Below are 16311 nucleotides of genomic sequence, written 5' to 3' on the forward strand. Positions count from 1 at the left end.
AAATTTCTTTTTTTAAAGGTGAAATTAATAAAATCTGTCTAACTTCCTTCTTTTTTTATAAGTATATTTCATCAAATGACCATTGTTACCGAACTAAGACAAGAAAAAAACTACTGTGATCCACTGTGCAAAACTGTGAATTTTCAATTTTTTTAATAAGGCACCAGAATGTGTAGGCCCCATAATGTATATATTCATAATCAGCATAAAATTCTAAGTCGATTTAACGATGTCCGTCTGTCTGTCTCTCCGTCTGTCTGTTGAAATCACGATACAGGCCACATTATTTGACGTAGAGCGTCAAAATTTAGCAGAATAATTTGTATTGTGTCTAGGATGGTTGGTATTGAAAATGACATATATCGGTACACGTTTTGGTATAGCCCCCATATAACGGTACCTCCCGATATTCGGTATTTTGATGATTTTCGCCGCATTTTTTCACAGATTTGTCTGAGAATTGGTGGTTGTAGGTCATAATGGGTCCTAGTTCGTGTGGCGAAACATTGTATGTATAGGTTTACGCTTTGGTATAGCCCCCATATAACGGTATCTCCCGATATTCGGTATTTTGATGGTTTTTGTCACATTTTTTCACGGATTTGTCTAAAAATTGGAATTAGTTGGTCATAATAGGTTCTAGCTCCGTTGGCGAAACATTGTATGTATAGGTCCACGTTTTTGTATAGCCCTATATAGCGGTACCTCCCGATATTCAGTATTTTGATGATTTTTGCCACATTTTCCCACGAATATGTCTAAAAATGGTATTTGTGGGTCATAATTGGTTCTTATGTTTCCATTACCCTAAGGTGGAGGCTATTGAAAGTTCGGCGAAATATTGCATGCTCGGCCGAACTTAATGTTTTTTTACTTGTTTACGAATAATGAGGTCAAGCGAATTTCGAACGAATCAGGCGACGCATAGACGATGGAAATTCTGAATTTTTGCATATGACTTTATAGTGATACAAATTTAGCGATTTGCCAAATTTGGTATTGTTTCTAGAAAAATTTGGAATTAAGTGTGAACATGGAGGTGTTTGAATTTTGAAAATAGCTCAAAAAACAATTCATAATTTTTAAACTTATTATCCTTCTGGTGTTAATCCGTTAAAAGGGAAGTACCAGAAGGAGTACACAAATCGGAAAGTTATTTTACATTTTTATAGGTTATATAAATTTTAAATTGAGATCTTCTAAGGAACAGGAAAGAACAAAACTAAGTTTCCTAATAAAAAAAAAACAGATTTTTTTTTTAATTAATTTGAAAATTTCCAGAAGAATTCTCTATGTGACCCAGCGTCGAACTCAATCTTCGTTTGACTTGGCGTGCAGTTTTTGGCAGAAATGTTGTTCTTCTTTTAAGGTGTCATGTTCACCGCTGAGAAAGACACCTGGAAGGACTGACATATCTTAAATGGGTCATAATATCCTGAAAAAAAAATTCTCCAAATACCCTCCTTATTGGGGAGTTTCCACATTTTATATAGGTTATAAAAATTTGAAATTGGGACCTTTGGTACTAGGATGAACAGATCAATGTTTTCTGATAAAAAAATAATTTATTTATTTATTTTGGAAAACTACAAGTCGCTATCGTTAGGACACCCCAACCATCGCTCGTTACCGTGATACTGGTAGGAAGTGGACGGAAGAAAACAGCAACATCAGCAGAAATGGTTAGAAAAGTAAAGAAGCGAATTGATCGAAACCCGCGAGGTGAACATATCGCAATATTCCATTCGGCAAATATTGAGAAATGAGCCTACACCGCTATAGAAAGAATATAGACTCAAAATAGCTAAAGAGTTGCTTCGCTTGGCCGAAAGTGGTGAACTTCCGGATTTCCGGTTTTCTCCGATGAGAAAACATTCGTTGCCCAACAGTTTGTAAACAAACAAAATGATCGTATTTACTTGCCAAAGAGGTCAGCTGAAAATGTGCACCTCCGATTTGTCACTAGAACTCAAGCGCCGGCCATGGTGATGGTGTGGGCAGCCATAACAGCCGATGGTCGCTCTCCGCTCGTATTAATCGACAGTGGCATCAGAATAAATGCCGAATATTATCGCGAAAATATTCTGAAGGGTGTATTAAAATACTTGGGCACGCAAACATTTTGCCCGCAGACCTTGGACATTCCACTCAGCACCATCGTACTCAGCACGCGCCACCGAAGAATGGTTACAAAATGAGGTTTCATTTCCAGCGCCGTTGGACTATTGTGTCTGGAGTATTTTGGAAAGAAAGGTTGGCACTAAAAAATAAAAATGTGTCGACCACCTCAGGCAAGCGCTTCGCCGGGCCGTTGGCCGTTTGGAGGCCATAATTCGTTCCAAAGGTGACCAATTCGAACAAATATAAACTTATTCTAAAATTTGATGCTATTTCCGATATTTTTTGCTTTCAATCGATAAAATTAAAAAAAAGGAAAAATTATGGCGTTTGTGGGCTATACCAAATAGAAAATCTATATTAAAGTTTTTTTTTTTGGGAAACCATACGTTTTCAGTCAAATATGATTAAAATTCTCAAAATACCTTATTATACGAAAGCTGTACCAAAACTTGGGCGTGCCTGGGCTATTCCTTGAAAAGATGGGCTCTGTCTTTAGGAATACAAAATACCAATCCATTGTCAATTAATTTGAACAATTGAGAAAAAACCAAAAATATCTTAAATCGAGAGATATACCAAAATTTGGAAATAAATAGCCAAATTTTAATATAAATAATTCTAAGGACTTAAAATACATTTGGACATAATTTTAACCAAGTACTGGATTTCTTCCGAAGATAGAGTGATTTTTATAGATGTCCAGAGGATGCCACACTATGCCAAAAATCATATGATGTTCATGAATCAGGTGTAGCGTATAAAAATATATATATATTTTTTTTTTTTTTTGGAAGGGAGTCATTTTCTCCCTTCTCAAAAAATCAATAACTTAGAAAAAATAAATGAAAAAAATTCCAATTTTTCCACTGAACAAATTTTGTAACATTGATAATGGAAATGACATGGTTTTTAATCGATTTATGGTGCAGTTACATTCAATTTCCCGCAGACGAAATGTGTAAATTTTTATTATTTTTATTGGGAAAAATTGAATACCTAGCCAAAATGTGTGAGTGAGTGAGTGAGTGTATGTGAGTGCATAACATAAAATGGCTTTTCATTGTAAAAATGAAATAAAAAAAAAAACGACACACTCGCATACAAACAAATTCAATTTACTGCTTCAAAAGCATATGCATGCATTTTTGAATATAATATCACGGAATTCGAAATATGTTTGTGTTTTAAACGGAAATTTCATTTATAACTTTTTCAATTAAAAAACCATTCATTTTAGGGGCAAGGAGGGGGGGAGGCAATTCTACTATAAATAATGTCGAAATGAATGTGCGAGAGCAGAAGTTAATTTGAAATATTTTTTTGAAAGCTAAAATAAATGCTAGAAAAAAATCCCATACAAATTAGTTGAATCGAAAAAGTACATTTCAAACGTCTGTAAATGAAAATCAATGGTTGATGAACAACTTTATATAAAAAATGCATTCGTTTTTTAAAAACTTCATTATTCCTTTAATGAAATAGATATAGCCGAACATATAACAAGTAAAAAAGCTGTAAGTTTGGCCGGGTCGAACTTTTAATACCCTCCACCATTTGGTACAAATTTGGCAATTTCCAAAAAAATCCGTTAAAAATTCTGTTAAAATCGTAAAAATACAGAATGCCTATACGACGACGTGGACCTGCACAGGCCACTTTTGTCATAAGTTATTACAATATTAAACTGCGAAACTTGAAGAAAAATATGTTTATAATGTAGCTAAAATCATCAAAATACCGAATATAGGGGGTACTGTTATATGAGGGCTATACGAAGACGTGGACCTACATGGCTCATATTTTTACTTAGGATGAAGTATCCATTACGAACTTTAAATACCAAATTTGAAACAATTCCGGTTAATAATGTCGCTAAAATCGTCAAAATACCGAATATAGGGGGGTACTGTTATATGGGGGCTATACGAAGACGTGGACCTGCACAGACAATTTTCTGGCACGGGCTGAAGTATCCATTACGAACTTCACATCCGAAATTTGAAACAATTCCGCTGAATAATATCGCTAAAATCATCAAAATACCGAATATCGGGAGGTTCCATTATATGGGGGCTATATGATAACTTGGACCTACATGGCCCATTTACGAACTTAACCTGCCTACTTGCAAAATATACATGTGTGCAAAGTTTTAGCCTTCTATCTCAATTTGTTCGAAAGATAGCGTGATTACAATAGTCAGACAGACGGACAGACAGACAGACGGACATGGCTAAACTGTCTTAGAATTTTACGCTTATCAAGAATATATATACTTTGTTGGGTCTGACATGAGTATTTCGAGGAGTTACAACGTAATGACAAAATAATATACCCTCCATAGTATGGTGGAGGGTATAAACATATCCAACCCACCCTCTTGAATTCCTAATACAGATTTACCTTCCGCCCTTGCCACTTTTTGTCCCCACAGATGTCATCAAAACACAACTTTCCCCTCAGGTAAATAAACCCCCATTAATATTTCTTTCTTACCAGCTGACGTCTATACTTCCGTTTTCCTTTATATCCGACTACACCCTGCTCCCTCCCCCCAAAACACCTCAAATATTCATTAAAATTGGTCATGCCACAACAACTCAATAGATAATGAAATCAACAAAAAGCAGCAAAATATGTCATTTCTCCTTCAAACTTCAATTAATGTCAATTTTCAATGGAAATTATTTTCAAATAAAATCAACTTCATTTAAATCTCCTTAACGTCCCATCGTACGTAGCCCATAGCCCGCCCTTGATTGGTGATGGCTAATTATGTTTTCATTTTCCCTTTTCTTCTGGCTTTCGCCGTGGCTCTGTCATGATCCTTGGTGTAATAAATATCCACAACAGTATCCCGTACACAAAAAAGTACCCCTTTTACGAACATCACAGCACTTTTAAAGACTTTGGAACATGGAACATGTACTTAAACAAAAATTACTTCATATTCTTTTCCGTCTTCTACAGAGAGTTGTTGGTGTTAACAGGGGGTGTTTTTTGCGTTTTTTTTTTTTTTTGTTTCCACTCTCGACTGGGAATTGTTCTTTTCCGCCATTACATGGTGTACTGTACTCGGTACGCGTAAAAACACCAAAGTTTAATTGTTGTTGGTGGAAATTCCATTACATATAATTAGCACTTTAACCATTATTCAACAGTAACCAGCAGTAGTAGTAGGATGTGAAGGGGGAGCAGGGTTGCCGATTTCTAATTCTTGGAACAAGTGAATGCAAAAGGGTGTCATTTGGCGCTCATATACGATAAGCTGAATACAAAGATACATTTTATAGCCTCCACCATAAAATTAGGGTTGTATTAAAATTTACATTTTTTTAAACACCCTGAAATATTTGTTTGAAACCCATAAATTCATGATGTTCATAATCTTGCTATTAATTTGCCCAACACTGTTGGTTGGGCATTTACCGGCGGCCGCATAAATGGCATCATAACAAAATGATGTAAATAATGTAAATACATACACATTCACACATACATTTATGCAGCCACCGGTAAATTCCAATGCTGAATTCTAATAACTAAGCATCGTCAACAGCCAAAACAGGTTTGATGTGACGATGCAAATTTGGCAATAATCAGTTCTTTTTCAATTACCGTCGCGAGCGCAAGTTTCCCCCCCGTGTGACAAGTGAAAGTGTCTGTATAAATCAAAATTAAAATTAATAACATTAAATTGAATATTAAACAGTGAACATTCAACAACAAGAAGAACATTACTAAACAAGAACATACAACACGAAGGTGAAAAAACTTACAAACTACTTAAACGACTGAATTAAAAAATGTGTAACTTCTGAATACTTAAAATCTACTGAAAATGTTGTTAAGAAAATAGTGGATTAAAAACTATGAAAAATTTTATAAAATAAATAAACTTAAGAACTATTGAATTAAAACCTAAGAACTAGTAAATTAAAAATTTAAAATTAATTACAAAACTTAAAAACTAATTTTACCTACTCCTAAATTGCACTAAAACCCAAAAAAAAAGCTACTGAAAAATAATAATAAATAAAAACCCGCAATAGAAAAACATAATAATTGTTATAATTTATAAAAAGGAAAAAAGGGCAAAAAAGGTAAGCCTAAAAACATTTGGTCCTCCAGAGCCGGATTAAAAAAGTGAAGTTTTTTAAATTATTAAAAACGAAAAAAATTTTGTGAGTGGACGGACAAAAAAAAAAAAAAAAAAAACAGTGAAAAAAGAACAGTGAAAAAATACAGTGGGGTGCAAAAATAAGTGGAAAGTTAAAAAAGTTTTGGAAAAAAAAAAAAAATATACAATAAACTTTGGAAAAATTTTTCAAAAAAAAAATAGACAGTGAACAGTGCAACGAAAAGAGACTATACACAGTGTTACAAAAAAAATAAAATTTTTAAAATTTTAGAAAAATTAAATTTTTTCTTCAATTTTAAAAAATATAAAATCTAAACAATTAATAAAAAGTGATAAAAAGTTTTTTATACAAAAGAAGACAATACACAGTGATACACAAAAGACGATACACAGTGACACAAAAGAGACAGTATTCAGTGGAAAAAAGCAGTGGCAAAGGAAAATTGCGAAACAACCACAACACGGAGAATTTTGGAGCCAGCAGTAGGACGGACACACGCAGCACAACAACAACAACCGAGACCCAAAACCCAACATCAAAGTGAGTACTCGTGAAATTTTCTTTTTTGACACAAAAGGGCATTTCGGGAGCAAGCAAATCTTCAATATTTGCATTGACCCGCATATTCCCATAATTTGCAATAACACTTTGACCCATATTCAAAGCTGCTAGTTGCCAACTCTGACACAGTGACTGAAAATTTACCAATTTTGAGCCATTTTTCTGGACGGACAGTTGGCTTTTGACCCGGGAAAAACAGGCAGACATATTCTTTTCTGAAAAAACGGGAATTTTCAGCCATATCCAAATATATATATACTAAAAATTCTGGAATTTTATGAACGTGGAGTTCAGGCGAATACATAAGCGCCATATTGACACAAACACATAAGCTTTTAACTTTGGAAAGTTGGCGTCACCAAGAAAGCATATAAACGCCATATTACAACAATTTTATATACAACTTTTGAAACAAAGCGTCACTTGTAATATATAGTCGCCATATTTTTTGGAAAATTTTGGCGTCATCCGAATACATAAACGAGTAAATAAACCCCGTTTAAAAAATAGCGTCTGGTGGACAGACGAAAAATAACCTAATTTTTTTTTGAAACATTTTTTGGAAAAAAAAAGCAAGCGTCTGGTGGACAGACATACATGAGAAACTTAAACTACAAATCTATTTAAAATTTTGGAGAACAAATTTTATATCGGAGTCTGGTGGACAGACATAAAATCGATCCCATATATTTACAATTTTTTATTTTTATTCTAATTTTAACCTTTTTTCCCATTTAGCACAATATTTATTGCTCTAAGGAGCTTAAAATTTTTTCTGTGACCCAAAATTAATTTCTTGCATTTTTCGCAGAAATATTTTGCTGGTATACTTTTTTGATTTTGTGACACATTACACGACTTTTTGGGAAAAATTTCTTCCTTGGATTTTTTTTTGCAATTTCTTAAATTTTTTGCAATTTCTTCAATTTTTCTGCAATTCTTGAAATTTATGCTGAAAATATTTGGATTTTGACCCAAATTATTTTCTTTTGAAATATTTTGCTGGGACATAAAATTTTCCGCTGAAATATTTGGACCTTGACCCAAATCAAATTTTTTGGAAATTTTTGCTCAAATTTTTGGATTTTTGACCCAAATTATTTGTTTGAAATATTTCTTCTGAAATATTTGGATTTATACATACATAATTTTCTCTAATTCTCGTTGCGAATTTTATCGAAAAAATTTGGCGAATTTAGAAAATTTGTTGAATCAGACAAATTTTCACAAGCAATAATCAAAGTTATTGGTTATAAAATAAAATCCTCCTTTCATAGGATATTAAGTGATTTTAACTAAAAAATTTTAAAATTTTTTTCGACAACCCAACACACATTTTTACTTCGTTGAAATTTTTTTTGGATTCTCTGAATTTTTTTTGGGATTTTCAACTTCTCGTTGACAATCAAATTAGACTCTCGTTTTTTTTTGGAAAAAACATCTCTGGTAATTTGCAATTCTCGTTTAAACACTTCTGTTTTAAAAACTTTTGATTATTTGTCGAATTGCAAAAATAAAATCCTCCTGTAAGTGGACTTTAAGAGATTTTATTTTCTTTTTTGCTCATTTTGGCGAAAATTTGACCCTTCTGGTAACCCAGCAAACATTTTTAATCAAGTCAGTCCGGCGTCAAATATAAAGAAAATTTTTGAATTTTTGGAGAAAAAATTTTTAATTATTGAAAGGAACGAAATATAATTTGACTCAAACCAATAAAATAGGATCGTTTTCGTCGACAGATATTGAAAAAAAAAACTTATCCTCATTTTAAAAAATAAAAATTTGGATAAAAGTTTAAATTCTAAACCAAGTTAGTCCTTTTCATTGGGCAACTTTTCTTTTTTGTAAAACAACAAAATTTCGTAAAGGTTAACGCTCAGTTTTCAAAATGGATAAAACATTAAGCAATAAATTCACAAATTGCGTCAACGATCTTCTGGATTATATTTCAATTTTTTCAATAACCAAACCTGATGACACGGTACATACTTTGGAAACAACACGAATGGAGTTGGACTCTGCATGGGACCAGGTCAAGAGAGCCTACATAGACTGTCGGGATTATGTTCCAGAAGAGGAAGGAAAGCCGATCGATAAAAATAAACTGAGAAAGCACTATATGGATACCATGGGATCGTACAAAAAAGCGCTGAGTTCAATAAATGGACAAATTCAAAATATTTTGGATGAAAAGACACAGGAAAAAATGAAAAGAGAGTCAGAGATGTCACAACAAGGAAGGGAAGTGGATTTCACAAACGTATCGCGGCTACCTCCATGCGATACAGACACATTTAAAGGTGGTTACAGAGAATGGCCGACTTTCAGAGATCTATTTTCGGCAATTTACATAAACAACTCAAAATTAAGCAATGTCGAAAAATTATTCCATTTAACGCAGAAGACAGCAGGAGAAGCTAGAGAAATTATTTCACATGTCCCACTAACTAATGATGGATTTACATTAGCATGGAAAAATCTCACAGATCGTTACGAGAATAAACGAATGCAAATTAATGAAGAAATCAAGACACTTTTTAATCTACCTGGAGTTTCTACTGAATCAAGTCACACTATACAAAAACTACAACGCACTGTTAATAGCAGCATTCAGACACTGGGGATGCTTGATGTTGATGTTAAAGGATGGGATCCGATTTTAATATACATTTGTTCAACAAAATTACCTAGAGGCTTTTTAGAAGAATTCGAGAACTCATTAAGCGATTGTAAACAAATTCCAAAATGGGAACAGTTTGACGCTTTCTTAACAAACAAATTCAAAACTTTGGAATCAGTTGGTAACATAAAGCCTTCTACATCGAAATTCGCTCAACAAAAACCAACTAACAATCACACGCCTAGATTTTTGAAAACATTTCAAACAAATGTCTCAAAAAATACAAACAACTTTGGAGGAAGACCTACTAATGTAATATTACCTCAACAAAATAAGCCGAAAAATACTCAAACTTGTCAAGTCTGCAAATCAAATCATTTCATAAGAGATTGCAGCGAATTTTTGAAAAAGAGTGTGAATGACAGAATTCACATCGTGAAAACTTCACACTTATGCTACAATTGCTTGTCATCAAATCACGGAGTAAAGGATTGCAAAAGTCGCTTTGGCTGCCGTATTTGTACTATGAAACACAATACTTTGTTACACAAGGGAACGGAAACCCAAACAACTAACTCATACCTAGCTCGAGTGGAAGCACGACCTAGTACTAGTGCTGCCGCTCTTACAAATCAAATACAGTCCACTACAAACCTAGAACCAACTACTATTACTACTTTGACCCTCCAAGATAAGCAAATTTGTGAGCGACAATCTGGAGGAACACTACTCTTCACAGCAATAGTACAAATTGAAACCAAAGGACAACTTTACGATGCCCGAGCTCTAATAGACTCAGGATCACAATCCACCTTTATTTCGGAAAAGATGAAAAACTTTTTGAAGTTACCTACACGGAACAACTTAGTTCATGTCACTGGCTTAAGTCAATTTGTTTCTGAGACTTCAACAAAATCTTGCTTGTTTACAATGAGATCCAAATACGACCCTAGCTTTAAACTGGAAGTCTGGGCTCCAGTTTTAAAGAACTTACCTTCAAATCTACCACCACAGAACTTAGATGATTCACAACTTCGAGATGTAACAGCATTAGAACTGGCTGACCCGAAATTTTACGTTAGTCAACCAATCGATTTACTTATTGGAATGGACATAGGACCATTAATATTCACAATTGGAACTCCAATGAAAACATTTGGATCAATTTTAACACAAAAAACCAAATTTGGATGGATAGTTGGAGGACCCATACCAGGAAGCATCCTTCAACGAAAACAAATTTCACTTTTAAACACAACTTCAATAGAGAAAGTACTTACACGTTTTTGGGAGGTGGAAGAGACCCCTAAAAAAGTTTTACGGCCAGAAGAAGACCAATTTTGTGAACAAAACTTCATGGAAACAACAATACGGAACAAGGATGGAAGATATGTGGTGACTCTCCCATTCAAAAAATGCGAGGAATTGGGGAATTCCAGAAACATCGCCCTAGCTCAATTCTACAGAATGGAGAAAAAACTTATGAAAACACCAGAGATCAAAGAACAATATGATGCTTCAATACTTGAATACTTAGAACTCGGTCATATGAGGAAAGTCAATCCGAATGAAATAGATAAAATGCCAAATTATTATCTACCACATCACGCTGTGATAAAACCCGATCGACTCACAACGAAGTTAAGAGTCGTATTTAACGCATCTTGTCCTTCATCAAACAAAACAAGTCTCAATGACATACTATTTCCTGGACCCATTCTTCAACAGGATTTAGTATTGCAAATTTTAAAATGGAGATTTTTCAAGTATGCCTTCAATGCAGATATAACAAAGATGTATCGCCAAATACTTTTGGATCCAAATCAAACAAAATATCAAAGAATTCTCTTTAGAAAGTCTCCGGAAAACCCAGTAGAGGATTATGAGCTGCTGACAGTTACATTTGGAGTTAACTGCGCACCATATTTAGCATTGAGAACTCTTCTTAAACTAGCAGAAGATGTCAAAGAATCGTACCCTAGAGCCGCAAATATAATTTTGAATAATTTGTATGTTGATGATGTGTTAGCTGGCGGCCACACTGAAGATGAATCAATAAAAGCTCGAAAGGAATTAACTGCTGCTTTAGACTCTGCTGGTTTTACACTAATGAAATGGGCATCAAATGATCGCAAAATAATACAAGATATTCCACATGAACATTTGCTACCACTCAATTGGCTAGACATTTCCGAAGATGCTTCAACTAAGACCCTTGGAATTCGATGGAATATCTCAGGCGATTATTTTTCGTTCACACCACCTTCAATGGAAAATAAAAATGTATCTTCAAAACGAGAAGTTTTATCAACGATAGCCAAATTGTTTGACCCATGTGGATGGCTGGCACCGGTGGTTGTTGTAGCCAAGCTAATAATGCAACAAATCTGGCTAGACAAAATTGACTGGGATGATCAATTGAAGCCAATAACTCAGATGAACTGGAACAATTTCGTCCAAAATAGCAAAGATATTGAATATCTGAGAGTTCCTCGATGGATTCAATACACGCTAGATGGTTCTGTAGAGATTCATGGATTTTGTGACGCGTCAGAAAGCGCATATGGAGCCACTCTTTATATTCGGGTGGAAAATACTGACCATAAGGCGCATACATTCTTATTAGCAGCAAAAACTCGTGTCGCTCCTATTAAAAAATTATCAATACCCAGACTCGAGTTATGCGGGGCGGTATTACTATCAAAATTAGCTAAATCCATTGTAAATAGCCTACAGATATCAAAATATTCGACACAATTTTGGACCGACTCTACCATCGTATTAGCATGGTTAAAAAAGCCTCCTTGTCATTGGAGCACATTTGTTGGAAATAGAGTCTCGGAAATTGCTGATAATGTTGGACAAGAAAATTGGAGACATGTTGATTCGGAAAATAATCCAGCTGATATTGCGAGCCGTGGATGTTCACCCGCAGAGCTAAAGACTAGTGATCTCTGGTGGCAGGGACCTCAATGGCTCAGAATGCCAAAAGACCGTTGGCCATCGTATGAAATCCCAAATGACACAAATTTGGAAGCCAAAACGGCAAAAGTCATGACCCTTTTCGCAGAAAAGGAAGACCCTTTAAAACATTTCTCCTCTTTATCTAAGGTTTATCGATCATACGCATATGCTCTAAGACTCTGGAAAAATTCTGGGGTAAATAGACAACACCTTCGCACTTCAGCAAACGACCTTACATCAGATGAAATCCAAGATGGAAAACGATCTTGTATAATTCGTACCCAAAAATTCGTATATGCAGACGAATACAACGCACTTATGAAAAAGACTCAAATTTCTCCTTCAAGTCCTCTGTTGACCCTCAACCCATTTCTAGACTCAAAGGGTATTATTAGAGCAAATGGCCGATTGGTACAATCGCCAGCCCTTACATATAGCGAACGTCACCCAATAATATTACCACATGGCGCAAAACTTAGCAAATTGTTAGTCGAATTCACTCATAAGGTTACCTTACACGGGGGTAATCAATTAATGACCCGAGTATTAAGGTCCGAATTCTGGATATTCGGACTCAAGTCGCTAATCAAACAAACCATACGAAATTGTCGAATTTGCTTAATTCACAAAAAACAAACCCAAACTCAAATCATGGCGTCGCTACCACCCGAACGAACTTTTCTTTCTCGACCCTTTACAAACACAGGGGTAGATTTTGCAGGACCCTTTAACATTAAAAGTTATTCAGGAAGAGCCTGCTTTATTACAAAAGGCTACGTGTGCCTGTTTGTTTGTTTCGCCACTAAGGCTATACATTTAGAACCCACAAGCGATTTGTCGACATATGCCTTTCTTGCCGCTTTTTCTAGGTTTATTAGTCGGCGAGGTTGCCCGTCTTGTATATTTTCGGACAACGGAACTAACTTTGTGGGAGCGGTTGATCTATTAAAGCGAGATAGATTAGCTTTCATGAAGACTATTCAAAATAGCACAATTCAAAATAATTTCACTCAAAATCTTACTTGGAAATTTATTCCTCCTGGTGCTCCGCACATGGGCGGCTTGTGGGAAGCTGGCGTCAAATCATTTAAAATCCATTTACGAAAAAGTATCCCAAAAATTAATTTCACTTTTGAAGAATTCACAACTATTTTATCAAGAATTGAAGGCTGCCTTAACTCACGACCCTTAAGTCCTGCTAGCGACGACCCAAACGACCTTTCCCCTTTGACACCTGGTCATTTCTTAATAGGAACACCTATTCTTACCCCAGCTGAACCAGACATTTCAGATACAGATTTAAGCTTAGTCAATCGTTGGAAAAGACTCAAAGTTATTTCACAATACTTTTGTAACAGATGGAAGTTAGAATATCTTCACGAACTTCACAGAAGAACTAAATGGAAATATGAAAAAGAGAATATCAAAGAAGGAGATTTAGTTGTCGTAAAAGATGATAGATTGGCTCCGCATGAATGGAAGTTAGGTCGTATCGAAAAAACGTATCCAGGTAGTGACCAAAATACCAGGGTTGTAGACATACGGACGGCAAGTGGCAACATTAGCAGACCCATTACAAAAATTGTCAAATTGTTTTCCGACTGACTAGTCGGATTCTCACTCAAAAAAGAATTTAGTACTCGCCTTAATTTCTTTTCAGATATGGCCGCTTACTTGCCCAACCAGGACTGCCGTCTGGACGATCGCAACCGTAGCCCAGACTCACCTGCCCGTCCCACAGCAAGAAGCGCCAATCGACCCATACGGCCCATCCATCGACCCAGTTCCACATCCCCTGAAAGGCGACAGAGAAGTCGATCCGACGTAAGACCCCGCCAACGCCAAGAAAGACCTAGCTACTGGCAATACTCATGTGGACTATGCCAAGAAGACCATGCCCTCAGTGCCTGTGAGAGGTTCCGCCGGCAGACGCCCTTCCAGCGATATGAGACCGTGGAGCGTCGGGGGTATTGCCGAAATTGCCTGGCGAGAAGTCATTTGGCCCCCGACTGCCCGTCTTTAACTGGTTGCCGGAGATGCAACGACCGGCACCATACCCTATTGCACGGGGCGTCTCAATTGGAGGAGGTATCCCTAAATATAGAAGCCGTCACCACCCCAGCTTTCGCGTGGGACTTAGTATTTGTACCGACGGCTATGGTACGCATAACGGCCGAGGGTATGGAGGGTTTCAGCATGTTGCGGGCCATAGTTAGCCAATCGGCGACGATGTCCAAGATCTCATATGCAGCTTTCCGTCGCCTGGGTCTGCAGTCGCGGAGCTACAAAGGGGAGCGATTCACAACCTTCACAGTTTCGCCCCGCCGCACGAACAGTACTTGGAGTCTGAAGGTAAATGCCGTAATTATCGACGATCTCCCAAGACGCATTTACTCGGACCCAATACTTGAAGACCCCACTAGATGCTTCACGAGCTACGCCTTAGCTGACCCTGATCCCAGAGGAAATAGTCCGATCGATGTGGAACTGGGAGCGGACACGTACTCCGCCATAAGGAAAGATGGGTGTACAGCAGCTGGTATTGGAGATGTCCTGGCCTACAACACTCAACTGGGCTACGTGTTTGCTGGGCCAATCAAGAACATGCCGAGGAACTGAAGACCGAAGATCCTTATGGTATATTAGAAATGAATACTTACACTTGTCATTCGGGGCCCAGAAAATGTTCATAATCTTGCTATTAATTTGCCCAACACTGTTGGTTGGGCATTTACCGGCGGCCGCATAAATGGCATCATAACAAAATGATGTAAATAATGTAAATACATACACATTCACACATACATTTATGCAGCCACCGGTAAATTCCAATGCTGAATTCTAATAACTAAGCATCGTCAACAGCCAAAACAGGTTTGATGTGACGATGCAAATTTGGCAATAATCAGTTCTTTTTCAATTACCGTCGCGAGCGCAAGTTTCCCCCCCGTGTGACAAGTGAAAGTGTCTGTATAAATCAAAATTAAAATTAATAACATTAAATTGAATATTAAACAGTGAACATTCAACAACAAGAAGAACATTACTAAACAAGAACATACAACACGAAGGTGAAAAAACTTACAAACTACTTAAACGACTGAATTAAAAAATGTGTAACTTCTGAATACTTAAAATCTACTGAAAATGTTGTTAAGAAAATAGTGGATTAAAAACTATGAAAAATTTTATAAAATAAATAAACTTAAGAACTATTGAATTAAAACCTAAGAACTAGTAAATTAAAAATTTAAAATAAATTACAAAACTTAAAAACTAATTTTACCTACTCCTAAATTGCACTAAAACCCAAAAAAAAAGCTACTGAAAAATAATAATAAATAAAAACCCGCAATAGAAAAACATAATAATTGTTATAATTTATAAAAAGGAAAAAAGGGCAAAAAAGGTAAGCCTAAAAACACATGATATGACTAAAATTCGATTCAGTTATCATTTACCACTTTATTATATATAGCCTTGAAAATTGGAAAGCATGTAATAATTAGCATTAAGAATTAAAAAACTGTAAGTTCGGCCAGGCCGAACTTTGAACATCCTCCACCATTTGGAACGAATTTGGCAATTAAAAAATCTGTTAAAACCTAAAAAAATACCGATTGTAGCTATTATATTAGGAGTTATACAACGACATGGACCTGCATAGGTACCATTTGTCATTACATTACACTATTACAATAGTTAAATGCGAAACTTAAAAAAAATCGGAAATAATGTAGATAAAATCATCAAAATACAGTATCCATTACGAACTCCAAATACCAAATTTTAAACAATTCCGGTGAATAATGTCGCTTAAATCACCAAAATACTCAAAATAGGGAGGAGCCGTTATATGGGGGCTATACCAAAACGTGGACCTATATGGCCCATATTCAATGC

The 16311-nt window shown here is 35.7% G+C and overlaps 1 protein-coding gene across 1 annotated transcript; it reads left to right on the top strand.

The window, feature by feature from the left end:
• The first annotated feature begins 13761 nt into the window (after nt 1-13761).
• On the top strand, nt 13762-15779 carry LOC131802244 (uncharacterized). The gene is made up of 2 exons (XM_059122107.1): nt 13762-15045; nt 15427-15779. Exon 1 carries the CDS (start codon nt 14071-14073, stop codon nt 15025-15027), a length of 957 nt encoding a protein of 318 aa, XP_058978090.1. The 5' UTR covers nt 13762-14070; the 3' UTR covers nt 15028-15045; nt 15427-15779.
• Nucleotides 15780-16311: the final 532 nt, after the last annotated feature.

Source organism: Musca domestica, unplaced genomic scaffold (assembly GCF_030504385.1).
Source record: "Musca domestica strain aabys unplaced genomic scaffold, Musca_domestica.polishedcontigs.V.1.1 2, whole genome shotgun sequence".
NCBI lineage: Eukaryota > Metazoa > Arthropoda > Insecta > Diptera > Muscidae > Musca > Musca domestica.